The 20,773-nt window shown below is 47.1% G+C and overlaps 1 protein-coding gene across 2 annotated transcripts in view; it reads right to left on the reverse strand.

Moving 5' to 3' along the window:
• Pcsk6 (proprotein convertase subtilisin/kexin type 6) overlaps positions 1 to 20,773 on the reverse strand; it is a 191,240-nt gene that overhangs the window by 122,843 nt on the left and 47,624 nt on the right. For both annotated transcript variants that reach the window (XM_052760528.1, XM_052760527.1), the window contains exons 2-5: positions 19,601 to 19,705; positions 2,663 to 2,767; positions 1,717 to 1,860; positions 445 to 521 (exon numbers count right to left, since the gene is read on the reverse strand). In XM_052760528.1, the coding sequence (XP_052616488.1) occupies positions 445 to 521; positions 1,717 to 1,860; positions 2,663 to 2,767; positions 19,601 to 19,705 (431 nt within the window). The remainder of the gene's footprint in view (positions 1 to 444; positions 522 to 1,716; positions 1,861 to 2,662; positions 2,768 to 19,600; positions 19,706 to 20,773) is intronic.

A 20,773-nucleotide genomic window follows, 5' to 3' on the forward strand; every position in this document is an offset into this window, starting at 1 on the left:
AAGACTGTCTCAGCAAGGTTTCTCAAGTGTGCACAAACAGCACACAACCAGTGAGTGTAGAGCAGGGATTTGAACTCCCTATTTGCCCAGCATCACTCATGCCTTTCTTGGTCAAAAGGTCAAAAGCTCAAGCATGTGACCTGTGTGCTCAGACAGACCAAACTGATGTTTGAACACAGTCACAGAGACTCTAAGACAAAGGTGGTTCTTTTAGATATCCCACGAGGCTAGAAACAGGGACAGTGTTTCACACCATTTCTGTCTGGCCAGCAGAGGTAATACTCCTAAAAGAAGAGGCTAACCCCAAAGAAGTCATCTGTGCCCAAAGAGCTGTGGTCAAGTGGCTTCTGAGACCTAGACATGCCCCAAACAGCACCCAGGCAGGAGAAGAACCCAGAGCCTAGCACTTCTGTAAGCCAGGAAGGAGGCCGCAAAGGGACATACTTATTCTCATTGCTGGCGTCATATCGCGGAGATGGGTCATAGTCGTTTCCGTTGACATCATAGCTTGCATAGGAATCCTGGGAATTAAACCATGGTTAGTGAAGACTAGAGACACAATGTATGATAGCCCCACATTAAGCTTTCCCAACGCCAAGCTTAGAGAAAGAGGAAAGTCATAGCCAGATTTGCCGTGACTGTGACTACCGTCCTACACTCCTTTCATTGTGGTGAAATATATAGTACATAAAACCTTACCTCAACTGTTTTTAGATGTCTGGTTCAGTGTTGTTAAATCCACACACATTTTTATGCAATTATCACCACCATTTGTCACCAGGACTTTTTCACTGTGCAAAACTAAAAGTCTGTACTGATGAAACAGTAACTCCCCACTCCCCGTCAGCCCTGGCAACCATGCTACCCTTTGTCTCTCAGTATGATTCCAGATGTTTCACAGGAGTCATTCAGTATTTCTTTTCTGTGACAGCTAATTCCATTCAGCATAAAGTCATCAGGTTCAAGTTGTCACATGTATCAGAATTTCCTTAATTTCATATTTTAATATGCATGGTTTTCTATACTTATTTGTAATAATGGCATTCATGCAAATTTTCATTCTTCTTAGAAAATATATCACCAGGTTTTCCAGTGTTAATGCAGTCTTCAAAACTCATCTCTAAGGGCTAATTACCTCAAAGGTGGATTCTGTGGAGTTTACCTCAGCACTCTTGACACCCAGGTATCTTAGAGGATTTAGTTCACCTCCCATATTTACTGCCTGCGGGGTTCTCGTTTTTACACTCATGAACTGACCTAGTCCTTACCATAACCCCGTAAGAAGCAGTCCTCTTAGTCACCCTACTTTACAGATGGTGACACTGAGAAACAGAGAACTCAGGCAGCTTGCCTGGGATCCCAAACAAGTGACAGGGCCAGCAGAGGAACTTGGGCACTCTGTGTCCAGAATCTGTGTTTTAACCCTGCAATGACCCACAGGCTAACAGCATGTGATGACCACCTCTGCATGCGAGTTTCTATTCTCTAGGCTACATTCCCTGAAGCATAAGACTCAAGCACGTGGGCATGTCCTCCTGCAAAGCCTCCTGTGGTGCAAGGGAGGAGCGGCAGAATGCTTGCATCCCTGAACCTTCCCAGGATGATTGTCATCATGCCCTGATTTGATGTGTTTGGGGAAGAGGGAAGGCAATTTGTATGTCTTTTATAACTGGTGTGGTTGAATACCATGTGTGTCAATTCTGAGTCTGGACTTACATAGTTGGGGGCCAGGTCTGGGTGATTCCTTTCTATGCCGTCATCAAGGATGGTGACCACCACATTCTTTCCCGTGTAGCCTCGCTTCCATGCCGCCTGGACGTTCATCTCTGAGCGACAGCGACTGTTCTTATCGGCACAGTGCTGCAAACACAGAAGTCATGAAGTCCAGGGTGACACCTCTGACACTGAGTGGCTACAGAACACCATCCCAGACACTCCTGATGCCGACAGGACACAGCAGGGCAACCCAGACACTCCTGATGCCGACAGGACACAGCATGGAAATTCAGACACTCCTGATGCCGACAGGGCACAGCATGGCAGCCCAGACACTCTTGATGCCAACAGGGCACAGCATGGCAACCCAGACAGTAGCAACTACATTAGGAAACAATGAAGAATGGCAGGCTCCACCTTAGCAAAGACTTTCCTATCTGTGGAGACGCCCTCATTTCTCTGCGTCTGACAGTGTGCCTACCACTGACATGGTGCCTATGTCATTGTCTTCTGCTAGGGACACAGTCCAGGGACAGGTCTCCCCACCTCAGTCCATGCCACAGCAGTAAAGCTCGTCCCTCTCTACAGAGGACTCTCCGGACTCTCAGTCTCATTTGTGCTTTCACGACGGGCAGTGGTTCTCAACCTGTGGGTTGTGACCTCCACAGGGGTCACACGTGAGATATCCTGCACATCATATATTTACACTGGGATTCAAAACAGTAGCAAGGTTACTGTTATGAGGTAGCAACAACGTAATCTTATGGTTGGGGGTCACTGTAACATGAGGAACCGTACTGAGGACCACTGATGTAAAGGGCTCACACTCAAGATGAAGAAGGTCTGTTGGGAGCTGTCCTGGGAACTCAAGGGAAAAGTTAACCCACTTTAGAGGTGGAGCATGCTAATGTCCCAGGGAAGACAGAGGTCCCATCACCTGACTCACCATGTACCACATGTTGGACCAAATGGGATCGTTGAAATAAAGAGAGTCGCCTCGCGCCTGCCTCTTGACCCTGCGCTTCACTTCTTGTTGTTGGAACCATTTTACCTATGGAAAGAAATGCGGGTGTTAGTCACTTTAACGGTGCGACGTTGCCATGGGTAACGAACCTGCTGTGCAAGCCTGACAACCTGAGTTTGAGCCCAGGAACCCACATTAAAAAACGGAAGTGATGCAATGGCTCACATCTCTAATCCAGCAGCCCTACAGTGAGATGGATGGGGAAGCTGAGACAGGAGAATTGCCGGAAGCTCCAGGGCCAGCTACCCTGGAGTACACAGTGTAGCAGCAACAAAAGAGGCCCTATCCCAGAAACAATGTGGAAGAAGAGAACCAACTTCTGGAAGCCATCCTCTGACATCCATAAGCACACTGTGGTACACGAGTGTGTGAGTGTGTGTGTGTGTGTGTGTGTGTGTGTGTGTGTGTGTGTGTGTTCACTAATACACATACACACACAAACATTTTTTTTAAAAAAGGCTGGCAAGATTGCTTAGTGGGTAAGGCACTTAATACACAAACCCAAGAAACCCATAAAAACATAGAAGAAAATAAGCAGCTCCATAGTTACCCTCTAGTCTCCACACATGTGATCTGTGTGACATTTGTATGTGTGCACACAAACTAATCATAGATATATCTAATAGATTGATAGATGATAAATAGACAGAACATTTGTTTTTTTGTTTTTTTTTTTTTTTTTTAAGTGACCTCCCAACTTCAGCCTCTGATAGGCACTGTGGGTTTCCTTTTTTAACATTCTGGGTCATGGTAGGTGATCTGGATGGCATGCACCAGGAAACGCTTTTGACCACATTTGAAAGCTGCTGGCTTATTATGAATGGGGGCGGTGGTGGTGCTGATAACATGATTGACAGGCTTTGAAGTCATTCTACTAAAAACAATAGACTGTGAAGGTGTTGAAAAGTTGATTGACAACTGTTGCTCCAAAAAAGGAAACACAGGAAAGGAAAAGGATGAATGAGTTAAGAAACTGTTTAGTCAAAGTGGTACCAGAGGACCTGAGTAAGTAAATGACCGTAACTCGTGTACTGGAAATCTGGGCAGCAACTAGAAACAACAGTACCAAAACATGCACAGAGAAAGATCTAGAAAGGAAAACAGCAAAGGACTAACAAGAGCAATTCTTAGATAGTGACACCATTACCAATTTATAATTGAGGATTTTATAAATTTCCTTCACGTGGGGTTCATGATGAAATTGCCTTCATGATGAAGCTACAGTTTGAAAAGTGGAGTAAATGGCCCAGAAGACCAGAGATCCAGGACCCAGAATGCCTGGAATAAAACAGCCCCACACCCTGCAGTGCCTCCTGAGCCTCTGTTTGTCTGTCTGTAGCATGGGCCTATCATCGTGCATTCTGAGGGCCACTGCACACACAGTGCATACAAGGCACCCACACCAGTGCCCAGCATACAGCATCATGCTGATTATGGGTGCATGTTCTGTTCCAACTGCAGGAACCTATTCAGGAGCCCGAGGTGGTGTGAGTGTTTTCTTTGGCCTTGCTGGACTGGCCAGCCCCTCAGCAATGCTTGCAGCTGGGGTTCAGGCTGGTGCTGAGGGCCAAGACTGGAAAGATGAGAATGTCCTTGTGCATCCAGCCACTGCTCTCAAGGATGCTGGGCCTCATTCTGGGGCTCCCTCCAAGCAGACAGTAGAGTGATGTCACTCTAAACAAAGACAGGCTGCCTACAGGAGTTGGCACAGATGAAGGACAAGGGAGCTCAAGGTTACTTGAAGGTTTCTGGGCCAAGACTGGGGACTCTAGGCTGGTCCCAGAAGTTAGAATAACTATTACAGAGTACTCTAGAGTCCAAGTTAAAATTTCCCTCCCTCCCTGAAGGAGGGGCACAGCACCTTGACTGGGAGCCTCACAGGTAGACAATGGAGGTCAAAGCCTCCCTAGTATACAGGGCAAAACATGTAGGAAGAAGAATCATGGCCTGTCCCACCACTAATATTCTATAAATCATCTATGTACTAGGTTTATTAGAAACCCTGCAAGAAACCTGGGTATGGGCCTGGAGAGATGGCTCAGTGGTTAAGAGCACTGGCTGCTCTTCCAGAGGTCCTGAGTTCAAGTCCCAGCAACCACATGGTGGCTCACAACCATCTATAATAGGATCTGAGACCTTCTGCTGGCAAGCAGAGCAGTCATACATAAAATATAAATAAATAAAAATTAAAAACAAAAGAAAGAAAGCTGGGTAGGGGGCACACACTGCCAATCCTAGTACTTGGGAAGCAAAAGGTTCAACGCAGATTCTAGGACAGTCAGAGCTATATAGCAAGACACTGTCCCAAAAGTATAACAAAGAAATCCTGTAGCTGGGCGGTGGTGGCACACGCCTTTAATCCCAGCACTGGCAGAGCCAGGCGGATCTCTGTGAGTTCAAGGCCAGCCTGGGCTACAGAGTGAGTTCCAGGACAGGCACCAAAATAACACAAACTCTGCCAAAAAACAAAAAACAAACAAACAAACAGACAACAACAAAAAAGAAACCCTGCAAAGGGTTCAAAATCAATTTGGGGTTAGAATTTTAAAAGCTCTGGCCCCACATCCTAGGTAATCCATAAGTGCCACAGATAGAGAATCCTACAGAAAATAAAATGATGAAAGGAGACGTTTTGCTCATAACCCCCACCAACGACATTTTACAGCTTCCTCACATGCGTTACCACTCGAACAGGACAGCGCTACCTGGTATGAAAGATGTGCAGCAGTGTTTGAATAGCCGCTAAACACCTTGTTATATAAAACACAGTGGACTCCGCCGCCGCCCGCTCTGCACTCCCTGAGATGACTCCATCCCTCCTGCCATGCTGAGAGCCCTTGACTTACCTACCGTCTGTCACCTTGAACACCCAGAGCCCCGGCACCACCAGGTCTCATTTCTGCTCTGAGAAGGTAGCTGTGCTTTCTGAGCCTGGGTGGATGGTATGGGGAAACAAGTTTCCAGTATGGAGTTGCCAGATGGATGAGCTGAGCATCCCAGCTCCTGGTCATTGCTGGGCTCTGGGGAAGAGCCCTGTGCTGACACTGCTCTGAGGGTGGCTGTGACAATGCTGGATCCACAGCACAATTGGAGTTCCCAATGGTACGGTGTCTCTCCCTACTCTCCAGTGATAGGCCTGCTCATCAGAAGCAAGACAGTGACCAAGACAGTCTCAGAGCAATGGAACCAAACGGCATGGATTATGCGCCCAGTGTGGGGATGTCTAGGGTCCAACTCTGTGGACAGGGACCCAGGTCAGCATAGGCACAATGGCTAATTTGGCTAGCTGTCACCCAGTCTTTTTCTCAGGCTTTGGTTACTGCCTTACTCCTCACCCATCTCTGGGAAAGTGCAACAGGATTCCCAGTCTCACTTCTTGACCGTCATAAAGAATAAGCTAATCTTCCATCCTAATTTCTCTGCACAGTGGACATTCTGGGGTCACTTATGCGCCTGCGTACTCAACAGAGATGTCCATGAGCATTCCATTGGTCCAGTGCTAGGTTTTGGGGAGATGAGGGTAAACATACTTGTTTCCTGACCAAGGCCAACACACCAATCCTCTACCCCAGCCAGATGTGAGGCTCTGTTTGGGTGCCCTCAGGTTAGAGCCCAAGAACCATCTGGCTACTCTAAGAAGGCCAGAAATATGCCTGTATCCCAAAACCAAGTGGCTGAAGCTTCATCTCCCTCATCAGACAGAACACCCACCCATGCACAAAGAAGGGTCTTTTTGCCTAGGCATGTCCATGGATTCTCACCATGTACATGACTACATGATTTACAGCAAAGGACTATATTATTGAGGGTCTCTAAGGTACCCCTCACGGAACCAATGCTTCTATAGAACTGGAAAGCAAATGGTGAAAAGTCAAGGGTGGACAATGTGTCTTTTGGACTATTTCACCCTGTGTATGTAATTATCTGTATTAGAAAAAGCAACATGAGAACCTCTGTAGGATTACGTATTGTTCTTTACAGTGGTTTGAATGTGAATGTCCCCCGTGGGCTCAGATCTTGTTTTTGTTTTTGTTTTTTTTGGGGGAGGGGGGCTCCTGCCACTTCCAGTTAGCTCTCTTTGCTTCCTGCTTGCAGTAGAGATGTGAGCTTTCAGCTTCCTGTTCCAGCCCCCGCGCCTGCACCTGGCTGCCACACCTGCCCCATTGTGAACCCTCTGAAACAGTAAGCCTCCCTCTGTGAGTTGTGTCAATTGTGGTGTTTAATCTCAGCAAGAGAAAAGTAACTAATACAGACGCATTGGTACCAGAGAGTGAGCTGTTGCTGCCAAGAACCTGACCGTGTTGTTGTTTGGAAGGAATATGGAAGACTTTGGAACTTGGGACTAGAAAAGAGGTTAAATGCTGTAAGCAGAGCTTAATGGGCCATTCCACAAGCAGTAGTGTTGAGAGTAGCGTGGACGGTGGGGGCCTGGGTGAAGAGGTTTCAGAGGGAAACAATATCAGGAACTGGGCCATTCCTATGATATTTGGCAAAGAATCTGGCTGCTTTCCACCCTAGTCCTAAGAGTTTGCCCAAGGCTAAGTTTAAAAAAAAAAGTGACGGACATTATAATTTCTTTGGCAGAGAGGATTTCAAAGCATACTACTTAATCTGTGGGTTGGTTATATTAATTAATCGTATGCAGGTCTACAATGAAAAGGAACAAGCAAAGCAGGAAAAATATAAAATGTACAGTTTAGAGAGGAAAAAAGCACTAAAAGGTTTAATGTGCTGGGAGAGGAGCTGTAATTGTTCAGGAGCTCAGCATCATTAGGGAGAGGGTTAATCTATACTGCAACAAAGGGAAGGGCGTCCTCAGGCTAAGACCCCCTTCCCCCCATCCCTACCAAGCTTCCAACTTGTGAAAGAGAACCCATGGTGTTTTCTGCTTCTAGGAAACAACTGAATCCCAAAGCTAACATGATTCCAGGGGGCCAGGGGCCATCCCAAGCTGGTGGCCAAACTCGGTAATGTTGTCCATTTGTTGCTGGCTTCAGAGTCATGAAGGACACAAGAGGGTAAGGAATCATGGGTTCCTCCTCTGTGGTTTCAGGGAGCCACCGAGGCCAGGCAGTGTGTGGCAGGGGAGTCCCTGTGTGAAAGCCCTCGGAGCACAAGAAGCTCTAAGAGGCTGTCCCATAACGCTGTGAAAGCAAAACCTGGGTTGCAGTGGGGATCCCAGATATTGGAGATGCCACTGCTGTCAGACTTCTGCCAAGGGGAGCTGCAGACAGGGCGGAACCAGCCTAGAGGGAAATGTATGTCGGCGGCAGCAAAGTCGGGAGGGCGGAGCCTTTTAGGCTGCTGATACCGGGATCTACAGGCTTGTGTTTGCTTTGCGGGGACCTGGTTTTTGCTTGCTCCAGTATTTCCTCACCATGCTCCGATTCCTCCCTTTCGGGATGGTAATATATATTCTGTGCTATTCTATACTGGAAGGATGCAATTTGATTTTTGATTTTACAGGGGGTTGTAGTTCAGAAACCGCCTTGAATCTCAGAAGAGACTTTGTTTGGACTTTTAGACAGTGTTGAGACTGAGGAACACTATGGGGACTTTAAAAGTTAAACAAAATGAATCTTGCACTATAAGGCCATGAGTCTAATAAACCCCTCTCCTAAGAGAGCCAGCGTACACAGGAAGTCTTCATGTTTCTCCGGCAGCAGGCTTGGCTATCCCTTCCCACTGAAACTTCACTCATGGCCTTTGTACCAGATGCCTTACACTGTCTGTGTGAGGCTGCCAGACTTTCTCCCTGTGAGAAATGTACGGCAAGAGGCGATAGTACATATTGCCTTGTCTTTCGAGTTCACAGGTAAGAAACTTGGAAGACAAGTCCTAAACTCAGGTAAGCGCCCGTCTGAGTGGCCCCGGCCCCCATTTCTGACTGTATGGCTTTGGGGGATGCTATGGTATGCAAGTATGGCGCAAGCTTGTTGACCGGCCTGTGGTGCTACTGAGAGATGGCATTACCTTGAAGAGGTGAGGCCATGACTGGAGATGCAGCCCAATGGGAGACTGCTTGCCTAGCTAGCACGTGCAAGGGCCTGGGTCGGGGGAGCTAGTTTAAGGAAGTTTTGTCACTGGGGTGTGCTTTTGAGGGGATATTGGCCTGGACCTTCCTCAGTGTCTTTGCTCCCCAGCTGCTGTGGGGCGAATCTGCCTTCTCTGTCATTTGTCCTGTTTATGATGTGGTGTGCCACCACAGGCCAAAACCAATAAGGACCATGGTTCTCAACCTGTGGGTCATGGCCCCTTTGGGGGATTGGAATCGAATGGCCCTTTCACAGGGGTCACCTAAGACCATCAGAAAACACAGACATTTACACTATGACTCATAACAGCAAAATTACGGTTATAAAGCAGTAATGATAATTTTATGGTTGGGGGGGACACCGCAACATAAGGAACTGTATTAAAGGGTTGCAGCGTTAGGAAGTTGAGGACCACTGAATTAGGATCGGGTAACTATGAACTAAAAGCTTCAAAACTAAGCCATAACCTTTCCTGTTTTTAAATCAAATTTTAAATTATCAAACGAAGTAATGCACTGTGGTATTTTCATACAAGTACCATTTATACTTCTCATTCTAGTCTGTCCCTTTCTTTGTCCTCTTTAAGTTGATTTATCTCAGGTATTTGTCAGTGACGTAAAAATGAATTTAGAACAGTGGTTCAGCTATCCTATGCTGCCCTGCAGCCCCCTGGACAGGGTCTGAGTCCTGTTGCTATCGCATTGCACTATGCTAGGTAATGCATGGCATTCGGAGTTCATTAATGCTTCCTGGATGAAGAAATGAAGCCATGATTCAGATTTTAAATATGAACACTCTTCAGGTCGTATATGAGATACAACCATAATCGGACTTTTAGAAACTTACTTCTGAGTTGAAAATACAATTTAGATAGATTTAATTTTCTTTTTGAGACAGGGTCTCACTATGATGTTTCTGCTAGTCTGGGACTTACTCTGTAGTTCAGGCTGGTCTTGAACTCACAACCCTCTGCTCCAGACTACTCAAGCTAGAATATAGGCATGTACTGGCATGCTCACACCCAGCTTGGGTATTGACTACTGCATGATGTTTGTTTGGTTTTTGTGGAACATCAACAATAAGTGATTCGGGATGGGAGCGAGGTTACTAAACACCACTCCTACCATGCACAAATCCTGCCAATCACAAACTGCTACAAAACACCTTGATTTCTCTAAACTTTATTCTGACCCTGTTCCCTTCTCTCCATTTCTGTTTGTTTCCTGCTAAGCCTATACCAGAACTTCCCTACAAAGTTCTTTGCTCTGGGAAAGGATTCTAGGTAGAAAGAGGGTTCCATAATCTTCCCAGGATCCATGCAGAGTAGCACGTTGGCAGTAACTGCAGCCCACACACCGCCTTGCCTATACTTTGGTTTGCAGCCAATGTCCAACTTTGTTGTAGAAGTCAAGTTAAAATCCAGCCTCTCCGGAATGTCCTTCTGTGTAAGATGAGATGAAATTCACAGACAGCCACAAGATCCCACACAGGAGGGGGAGGGAGGGTGGGGAGACCCTGACAGGACTGCAGTGAACAGCCTGCAGGTGTCAAAGGTCACTGATGTGGCCTCATCGTTCCTGTAGTCCCAGTGGCAGCCTTAGCTGTTTCCTCTTCCTGTGAGCAGAGGCACACTGTCAGACCAGAGGCCCAGCTGACACACTGGTCCTGGGTGTCACTGGCAACAAAGGGCTGTTTTGAGAAGACCTCCCATGTGACCATGCTGACACAGAGGGCATACAATTCTGCTTGTGCTCTACCCAAAGTCACATACGACGCTAAGGCCTTTCCTGCCCAGAAGGGTTTGCTACAGCCTCAGAAACCCCAGCAAGCTTCCCCAGGGAGCCCCCTTTCTATAAGCGAACTTAAGGTCCCTGGTGTGTCTGGAGCTACGGTGACAGAGGACATTCGCAGAGGCCTCTGTACTGAAGGCTCCCACACAGCAGAGCAGGGAAGGGCACACGTTAGAACCACACTACCAAACTTAAGCACTCAGTGGTGGATCTAACTGAGCCTTGAATGGATTCTGTGCCCCTTGCATAGCCTTACCCAGAGCACAGGTGACAGTTCCTGTCACTTCTCTCTTCCCTGTGACATTTGGCTTCATTAAAGAGGAGCAAACTGTATTCTGTAAATGGAAAAGGACAAGAGGGACTTCTATATGGTAAGGTAGCCTGACTACCCACCGTGCACATCAGTAGAGGAAATCAGGGGCCATGTTCCTAAGGTCCAGGAACCATCCAATCCTAAAGCCCCCTGCAGAAGGGGGCAGCTGAAGGAAATAAGAGACAGTCCGATATCTTGCTGGGGCCTTAGTTTCCAAACCACAAAAGGGCGTGTGCTTGGTCAGCACATCTCTGAGCCTTTGCACTCCACGGTCTGATCATATCTAGTTTCCATCAATGCTGGCTGTTCTAAACACCTTGCCGGGCCAACCTACAACCTGCTGAAGGGCTTAACAAGAGGATACATGGAGACTTAAGCGAGGGAGCCAGTGCTCACCAACGATTACACAACACCATACAGCCCGTGCACCACTTCACTGTGTATGCGCTACTACTCTCTTGTGTATAGTCATGAGGGGAAGTTAAGCTGGGCCCATTCCCCAAAGGGATGGAAAGACAGGCTGGAGTCCTGGACTTCTGGGAACTGTGTGGGAATGTTGCCGGAATGGGCATGGGGTTTTGGTCTCCACAACCTGACCTGCTTGTCAAAGGGGCCTCAACCCCACTGTGATTGGGAACATGGAGCAAACCTGTAGACAGGCCGCTGGCCGCCCCTTGCCATCCTCTCTTTGGTCATACACATCATTCCGACATAAAAGGAGAAGCAGACGTTTTTCCTGACGGGCAACATTTCAAACATTAAGAAACTGTCCTTGGCTTGCATCTCCATTCTGCTTCTCAATCTCCTGATGCTACCCACATTTCTGAGCAGACTAAAGGCCCTCTTAGTTTTTTTTTATTATTATTAATTTTTTTTCATTTATTTTACATACTGACCAGAGTTTTCCCTCCCTCTTCTCCTCCTCTCCCCTCCTCCCACCTCCCTTCTACCCCACCCCCATCCACTCCTCCTCTGTTTCCTTTCAGAAAGGGCCAGGTAAAGGCCCTCTTGTTATTTGGAGTCTGGTGCCTCTCTGTTTTCATGAGGCTTTGGTGTTTCCTGCAGTGTTATTCCCATCTACATGTCCCTACTTAGTCCCCTCAGGGTTGGGATACACTGAGAAGACAGAACTGTGCCACTGCCTCCAGCTTTTCCTTATCTCTCGACTTTTTCTTCCCTGTCCCTTTCTCCTTTGGGCTCTAATGAAAAATTGTTGATTGGTCACTTTGACAGTTTAAACCAAGAACAATATACTATGTTAGGCCGAGGAAATAAGACTCATGGATTAAAATGAAACAGCGACAGCCAGAACCAAAGGATCATGGGGAACCTGTCAGTGGTGGTACATGCCTTATGATCCCAGCACTCAGGAGGCAGAGGCAGGCAGAACTCTGTGAGTTCAAGGCCAGCCTGGTCTACAGAGTGAGTTCCAGGACAGCCAGGGCTACACAGAGAAACCTTGTCTCAAAAAACAACAACAAAAGACAGAACAAATAAACAAAAAGAAAGGTCATAGGGTTAAGCTAGGCTCATGGAAATGAAAGGGTTTTCTCTGCAAGCATAAGGCATGGGTGTGATAGCTACTGCTTCCTTGGAGGACAGGAGAACTATCACCACAGGCTACTGGCTTCATCTGAGCCGGTCTTAGTAGGATGCCTGAGCCCACCTGGTAGTGCCACACTTCTGCTTGGGGTTGGCATGGAATAGATGCCAGGTTGTTAGGCCAACTGTACACCCAGAACACGTATGCCAGGGCAGTAGACAACGGGAAACAGTCAGGAAACCCAGGAAATAAGACGTCTTCTAACTCAGCCTAGAATCCCACCAGCATCACCCACTCGGGTCACCAAGGCAACAGGGAGGCAACCCCCTCCCTTCCGCTCTTCACCTGCAGCCACAGAAAAACACTGTAGAAGCCATTTCTTGAATTCTGTTTAGAAGACCCTGACTTAACCATCCCAAGAGACGACGATATGAGCGTATGGCAGTGGGTACTTTGGGAAATTAAAGCTGCTCATGCATTCGTTAAGTCCCCTCTCTGAAGGACACAGAAGGTGCTGTCCTCCCCATCACCCGCCACCAGCTTCCAGTCACTGAAAACAGAGCCTCCAGCCACAGCCCAGTTTGGTCGATCATTATGGCTGAATTGTGTCTCCTCCTAGATTCTTATGTTAAAGTCCTAGGCCCCAGTCCCTCAGAATGAGACTGTGGTGCTCAAACCCATGGTCTCACACATGTTAGGCAAGTGTTCTTCTGCCACTGAGCCACACCCCAACCTCTGGAGACAGTCTTTGAAAAGACAGATTGAGTTACGGTGAGGTCATGAGAGTAGGCCTTCATCCATTATTACTGATGTCCTCATGTGAGATTAGGACACAGATGTGCACTGAGACAGACCATGTGAGGACACGGCCAGGACACAGGACACGGCCAGAACACGGCCATCCGCAAGAGACTTCACCAGAAACCTTCATCGGCACCTCTGGCCTCCAGGCCTGTGAGGCAGAGGTACCCGCTACCAAAGCCACCCAGGCTGTGGCCCTTTGTCACAGCAACCCGAGCAGACACGGGTGCACATTCCCGGTGTCTATCATTTTGGTTTCGGCAACATGATAAGGCTTTCGGAACTCAGGCTTTCTTGTGGGCTTCTCTCTAAGTGAATTAGGGAGAACCACAGTTCCTATCTAGATAGAAAGAAGCTGGCATGCAAAGGAAGACAGGTAGATGTTGTACACGGGAGCCTGGCCTGTGGAAACGGAGAGACGTTTCAATAAACATTTACTTAGCATCTGTTAGCTTTTACTGGGCAACTGCTGGGCTTGTAGGGGGAATAAAAACAAATGAGATGTGGCCTTGGTTCTCAACAACTTCATATTGCGTTGGCAAGGGATGCCCAAGCTCGTCTGCCCAAGAGCATCTATCTATGAATCTGGTTGGTTTGCCTTCCCGTTACCTCCCCATTGATTCTATTGGTGGGAGCGTACCGGACGACCCAGCCTGTCGTTCCAGGCCTCAGAGACACCACATGCAGCTCCCTGCCAACTATTTCTGTCACTGACCAGATCCCAAGGAAAAAAAAAAACACTAGCTGTGGTTGTCATTCCTACCAAATACTATGGTATGCACCCATCCAGGCTAAATCTAGAACACAAATATACAACTCCAAGAAGAGCAGACCATGTCTGAGGGCTGCGATCGAATGACTGGCTTCCTGGTAGCAGGGCTATTTGAGACCAGAGGTAGGGAAGAGAAAAGATGGGTAAGGGTAGAGAGCAATGGCTGAGCGGGGAGTGAAGAGTGAATCCATCCTTCCCGGGGGACTCTAAAGGCTGGTGTGGCTGGGCTCAGGGGAGCCACAGGAGCAGGGCCCACTTGAGACAGTGGCAACAGGGTGTTTCATAGGATCCCCTGGGAATGTGGAGAGGTTAGAGGTGGGCCAGAGGTGGCAAGGAGGCTCTCAGAAGAACAGCCGGGAGGGAGGTATTGTAATGCAAGTGAGAGAATCAGGATGTGCACAGGGCCATACAGGAAGGGAGCTGGGAGCTGGCCCCCACCGACGAAGCAAGTCGGGGAGGGCGAGGCCGCCAACTCAAGCCAGAGAATACAAAGGAGTACCTCCCTGTCTTTGAGGCTGTGAGGCCTTTGGGATGTCACTGAGGCACCTATGCAGAAGTGCCAACTATGCAGGGAACATTAGCATTGTCATAAGGTGGATTTTAAAATTCAAACCCTCTGCCGATCGCCAGCAGCCATGTCCCTGGAATCAGCTGTGTTGTGCTGAAAATATAAAGAGGCAGCTTGTGGCTGTCTTCTGTACTCCTTGGGAAGAGAGTGATGGTCTGTGAGAGCTCTCCCAACCCATGTGGGCAGACCCATCCTGGGCAGGAGCAGCCTGCCCATTACATAGTCCATTGACCCCCGAGACCACTGTGGTCCCTCGCTGTCTGTGTGCTGCTATTTGCCAGGAACTTTCTGTTTGTTTGCGATCTGAACAGCTCTCTCTCACACACACACTGTCAGATAAAATTCCATCTGTGGTTAATGGAAAGATCTGCTTCAATGTTGTATCAGCACTGGAAAGAAACCTGAGCTCTGATTAAACTCTGGGGCAAAGTCCCATCCTACTAAGCAGAGTGCCCATGGCAGCCCCCCGAAACCATGCTGCGCGACTGTGAAGCATTAGAACACTGACGGGAGGCACCAACTAGAAGGCCTCCACCGCCCGGAAGCAGCCACTGAGGCCCCCTCCAATAACATCTCCATCTTTCCATTTCCGTCGTCCAACTGGCTGAGCACCAAAGGAAAAGACAGGGCTGAACCAGAGTCATCGAGCTAAAATGTAAGGTTTGGACGACAGGCAGCGGCATCGACACCATAAGCCAGCTTGGAACAGAATCAGAACGAGTAACTTTTAAAAAATTTGTCAGCCTTTTCAGCTATTGGCTGAGGCTTCTGTAACATCTGCCCTTCTCCAGACGGTTAGCAAAAGAACAAGTTAAAAACAAACGCTTCGGCTTGCTTCAGTGACAGCCCTTAGAAAATCCAGTGACTGATAACTGTACACTGGGAACATGCGGGTTTTTCTTCCTGTGATAGGGCTGATCAGGAAAGCAAAGTAAAATAGTCCTTTCAAAGATGGAAGAAACCAAGCAAAGGCTAATTATGAATGTACAAAAGGGAATGGCTGAGCAGTTAAAAGCACCGACTGCTCTTCCAGAGGACCTGAGTTCAAGTCCCAGCACCCACGTGTCAGCTAACAACTGTCTATCACTCCAGTTTCAGGGGATCCAACACCCTCTTCTAGGAACGGCATGCATGTGGTGCACAGACATACGTGCAGGCAAAACACCCATACACATAAAATAAAAATAAAGAAATAGGTGTATTTAAAAAGAAGGTAAGGAAAGTGAGAGCGTGTGCCAGGAGAGGATCAGTGTAACACTGAGGCAGGTAGCAGGCCTGACAGCACATATATATCTGTGTGTGTGTAAAGACGAGCATCCCCACTTCACAGCCTCCCCCTTGTGTTTTGTGTAAACAAATGTACACCCTGTCAGTTTTACGTGATGCTGGGGTGGACTGCAAATTCCATCACTCATCAGAACACTTTGATAGAACAGAGACTGGAGGTAATTAAAATAAAATGCCATCTGTATTCGATTGGACTTTATCCTAAGCCCTATAACATTCATTTCCAGTTTGGTCATCCCAGCACATGGGCAACTACATTCCAATGTCTCTGAATAATATTATATCATCTTTTCCTTTTGTCAATACTATTAATTACAGAACTTTCCAGATGTAAAGTTATCATAAAAAGGCTTTGCTAATGTAAGGAAATGGTTCAGATAAGAGACAAGACTAAATCTATGGAACAGCTAATTTCATCAAAGAGTTAATTGGAAACGACTAGGTAAAGTAAATATTCATCAGACGGACAGCTGATTCATTTGGCTTGCCTTAAAACTAGACTATGTAAACAGAGGTATTTCATTTGTGGTTCTGAATGCCTAATTGGTCTATATGCTTTCCCTGAGGTTGAAGCTTTAATTAGAACTGAGGGGGACCATCAGCCAATCACTGGCAGGTTGCAGGCAGGGCTGGGACGGTCGGGCTTTTCACCTTTTTCCTCTTTATGTTTTACTGGCGGGATGCTTTGATGGCAGCCCTGCCAGGAGCTACAAGACTGGGTAAAAGGGATTTTTATTTGGAAAAAGTTAACTGCCAGAGCCTTGCCCTAGGAAGTCTGTCCTTCCTTCTGCTTCCTTCAAGGATACAACTGCAGGGTACGGTGGCTCACAACTGGAATGCCAGCACTAGGGAAGCTGAGGCAGGAGGACTGCCATAAACCCTACGTCACCATGGCTTATACAGTGGGTTCTGGGTCAGCCTGTGATACAGAATGAGCAGCTATCTCAAATAAAATGATACAACGGATCCCCGGGAACATTTTGCCCCCAGATCCAAAGTGAACACAGTCCTCTCAACACACCCAAAATAAATCAGCGCAATAGCTCAGCTGTTGTATACAGGTAGGACTAAGGGCATCTGGCCCCTGAAACCCCTTGGAATGTGTCCCCACCACCCTGCCTGCATGGCCCACATGCAAGCCTTCTGTCTCAGCCTCACTGTGGCCTCACCAGTATGGGACCTCCTGAGCAGCTCTGCATTCCACGATGATACAGTTAACATTTGGAAAAGAAAGAATGCCCAGGGAGGGACCTTAGGAAAGTTTAACACTGCCAGGGCTGGTGGTGCTGGTCTGCAATCTCAGCTACTGGAGAGGCTGAGTCAGGAGGGTTAGAAGTTCTGCCAAAGCAAGTTATCTAGACTCTGTCTCTAAATAAAAAATGCAAAAGGGGGCTGAAAATGTTGCTTAGTAGTAGAGCACTCACTTAGCATACGAGAGGCCCTCCGTTCAACCCCCTAACCCAAACAAAATACCACAAAGGTTTAAAACAGGAAGGAGACAAAGTATTTATTCTCTGTGTCTCCTATATTGACTCTGTTTTAATTCCTGGAAGCCCTCTCGAAAGGGGGTTGAGAGTCAAGTCTCTTGGAAATGAGCACCCATGTCAGAACATTGTCTATACAAATACTTTGCCCCAAATTTTAACTCCCTGAGAGGTAGAAATTTAAAGACGCTGAAGACTTCAGATGAAGAAAAAGCATGCTGTCTTTACAGGATACATCAACTGCTTGCTCGGAATGAAACTGTGGTGGGGTAATGTGGTGGTGACTCCCTTGTTAGCTTAGACTTTCCTCTAAGATGACAGGTGATGGGTCACGTTCAACATCACAGGACCCATCACCAAACCGCTTCATGTTCAGGCTGTGCGCTGGAACAGGGCGCCCCGCTGTCCTTCTATGTACGGCCCTGAGGACCAGGTTTGCCCACTCTTTCCTGCCTGCTCTCATTCCGAAGTGTGAACAGCTATGGGATGACTTGGCTTCCTAAGAGAAGGAAATGTCCTTGCTCTTTGGAAAACATTTCTTCATGTTCTGTATTGTGAGCATAAGCAGATATAATCATAACCCTATGCAATTAGGTGAGATGGTGTCCATTACAATGCCCAGACATATAAGAATCTGCTAATAAACATTAAATTCCTTCCCCTGTTGAAGGAATAACAGAATTAGCAGAATGTCTTTTATCTGTGTCTTTCTGTTTATTCATCCACTCTGGTGTTTATCATATCTGTTCATCCATCTACCCACTAGTCCACCTACCCATCCACCCATGCATCCATCATTCACGTATCCATCTATTCATCTACCCTGCCATCAGTAGTACATTTATCTATCCACTCGCTCACCTGTCACCCACCCATAAACCCATTGATCCATGTATCCATCCACCTATCCACCCCTTCATCAGTCTGTCCATTCATCCATCCATCCACCCATCCACCCACTCATCCATCCATCCATCCATCCATCCATCCATCCATCCATCCATTCATCTTCTCATCCTATAAAACGGATTCATAAGCACTTTCAGGATATTTCTGCCTTTCACGGCCCACTTACATGAATGGGAGCTACTTCCCCTGTACTTCAAACCAGAATGCCCGCAGAGTGATGCCACAGCACCAAGTAAGTCATCACTGTGACCAGGGATGACCTGTCCTTCCCACCCCGCAGCTCTGTCAACAATGAAGCCATGATTGTCGGTGGAGTGGCTTGTGGCAGCATCACAAAAGCTCTTCTCCCATGGAAACTTTATTGTAAATGTTCTCCGGGAACTGCTGAAATAATTCTGTGTGACAGACAGTGGGCTCAGGCTGGCGTTTAGCCCGTTGCTTTTCAAGGCGAGATGACTACTATGATATGCAATGGCCACACTTCTTTGTGGTCAGTACTGCGTCTCACATGAACGTCCTTTTCCCTCACAGCTCTTGCTGCCCGGTGACAGATCACATTCATTGCTTCATTTTTGGTCAGCCCAGCCGCCAGCATCACTGCCCTTGCTGTAGGCAGAATAAGCCACACGGCCGGTATTTACAAGCACTACTGAACAAATGAACTTGGACGAGGCCCACCAGCCTGTTGTGTATTCCTGAACTTACCAAATGTCTGTTGACTGATACTTGCCAACGTTAATTTCAAACATAGGGAGAAGGGAGCACAGTTTACTGACCCAGTCAGCATGGGTCACACAAAAACTTTTCAAACAAATTTATTTAAATCTGAAAGAGATCACATCAGTTTTTAAGGAAAGAGTCATACTTCCTGCCCTGGTATTTAAGCCCATGGCAGCCATTAAGATATGTGTTAGAATAAGCTGGAAAGAGTTTCTCTCTGCCCGATCACTAATTTTATTATTAAATACTTGCTTTAAGGGTTTTGTTCTATGTGTAAGAATCATATCTGTATCTTTTGTAAGGATCGCATATTTTTATTTTTAAAATTAAATTAACTTTTGCGGTACTCGGGGTCTTAGGCATGCTGGACAAGGACTCTACCATGGAGATATCTCCCAAGCCCTAATGATTTTTAAAATATTGTTAGAGTTCAACATTTTAACTAAATTCAAGTATTTTTCTCTGACAAAGACACAAAAACCGTGGGCATTTAGTGGATCTGACATGTTTCTATATCTCTGCTACGTTTTATTCAAATTGGACTTAATTTTTTAGTATAGAATCACATTACGGTCCACTTTCCAGAGGGCGGTGCCAGGCTCTCGAGTCCTTAGGAAGGGAACCTGCCGGGCATGTACCTGTGGATCCATTCTGAGGAAGGTGTGAGGGCCTCTGCTACTCAGGGTGGATCGCTTGAAGGTCTTGCTGTGGTAAAAATGGTAGTAATCGTCCAGGTTTCCGATCTGCAAAACAAGAAGCAGGTTACCTTTCTCCAATACCGCCTCGCAGACAGCTTTAAAAGCTCTCCTTCCCACAACGGCCTCCCATTGCCTGAGGCACGTTTGGCTTCCAGTGGAAACATCCTCCCCGCCCTGCTCCCCACCTGTGTCTCTGGCACGCAGTCAGTGTTTATGAACCGGAAGTTCTTTTCAGATAAACAACCCTAGGTAATGTTTCTGAGGAAGCACACACTCCATCAGATCTTACCAGTTAATATTGTCTAAGTTTATACTATTGTGGCCAAGTTTTTTAGAGACGAATTAGTGTTTATTTTGGGTCAAGTATCCCTGAGGTAGCTAAGTGAGTGTCAAGTCAGGTCTACTCCAAAATACTCATTGTAAACACTCTCCTTCCTCTCCGCCCCATGGGTAAACCGAAATCTCTAAGAATGGACACTCACTCTCAAGTGCATGGAGGAAGCCAAAGGAAACACGCGGGGCCATCTGCTCTGGGATTTTAAGAGGTCAGATGAGAACATCCAGACCCCTGGGGTGTCCCAATTTTCTGTTATGGGCAGTTTTTCAGGACAGATTTCAGCTTTCACTGGGTGGAACCAAGAGGAGCCATGTGTCCTGATTCCCCATCTTCAAGAAAGGCCGATGCCACGTCCTCCTGCAAGGTCGACTTGCCCAGTGTCAGAAGACTTGAGCATAAGGACATAGCTTTCAGAGGCCTGCTTGGCCTAGCTGTCAATGGCTGTATTAAACCACTGGTTAGCCACCATCCTCTAAAGCAGCGTGTGAAAATGCAGATGGACTGAGCCTACACAGACCCTTCTGGGGCCCTTCTCAGTCAGCTGAGCTGTCGACTCAAGGAGGGACTGAAGGTTAAGGGAGGCACCTCTGCACCCACCCATGATCTCACTTACAGAGCTATCTGTAGTCAACTGTGATCTGCAAACATTTAATGGAAAATTTCAGTAATAAGTAATTTGTGTGTTATAGACACATTATTAACAGGATTCTATTCATTATTATTGTTGATATCTTATTGTGCCTAATTTACAAGCTAAACTTTATCATAGATATGTA

This window comes from Peromyscus californicus, unplaced genomic scaffold (genome assembly GCF_007827085.1).
Source record: "Peromyscus californicus insignis strain IS unplaced genomic scaffold, ASM782708v3 Scaffold_4__1_contigs__length_199733344, whole genome shotgun sequence".
Taxonomy (NCBI): Eukaryota; Metazoa; Chordata; class Mammalia; order Rodentia; family Cricetidae; genus Peromyscus; species Peromyscus californicus.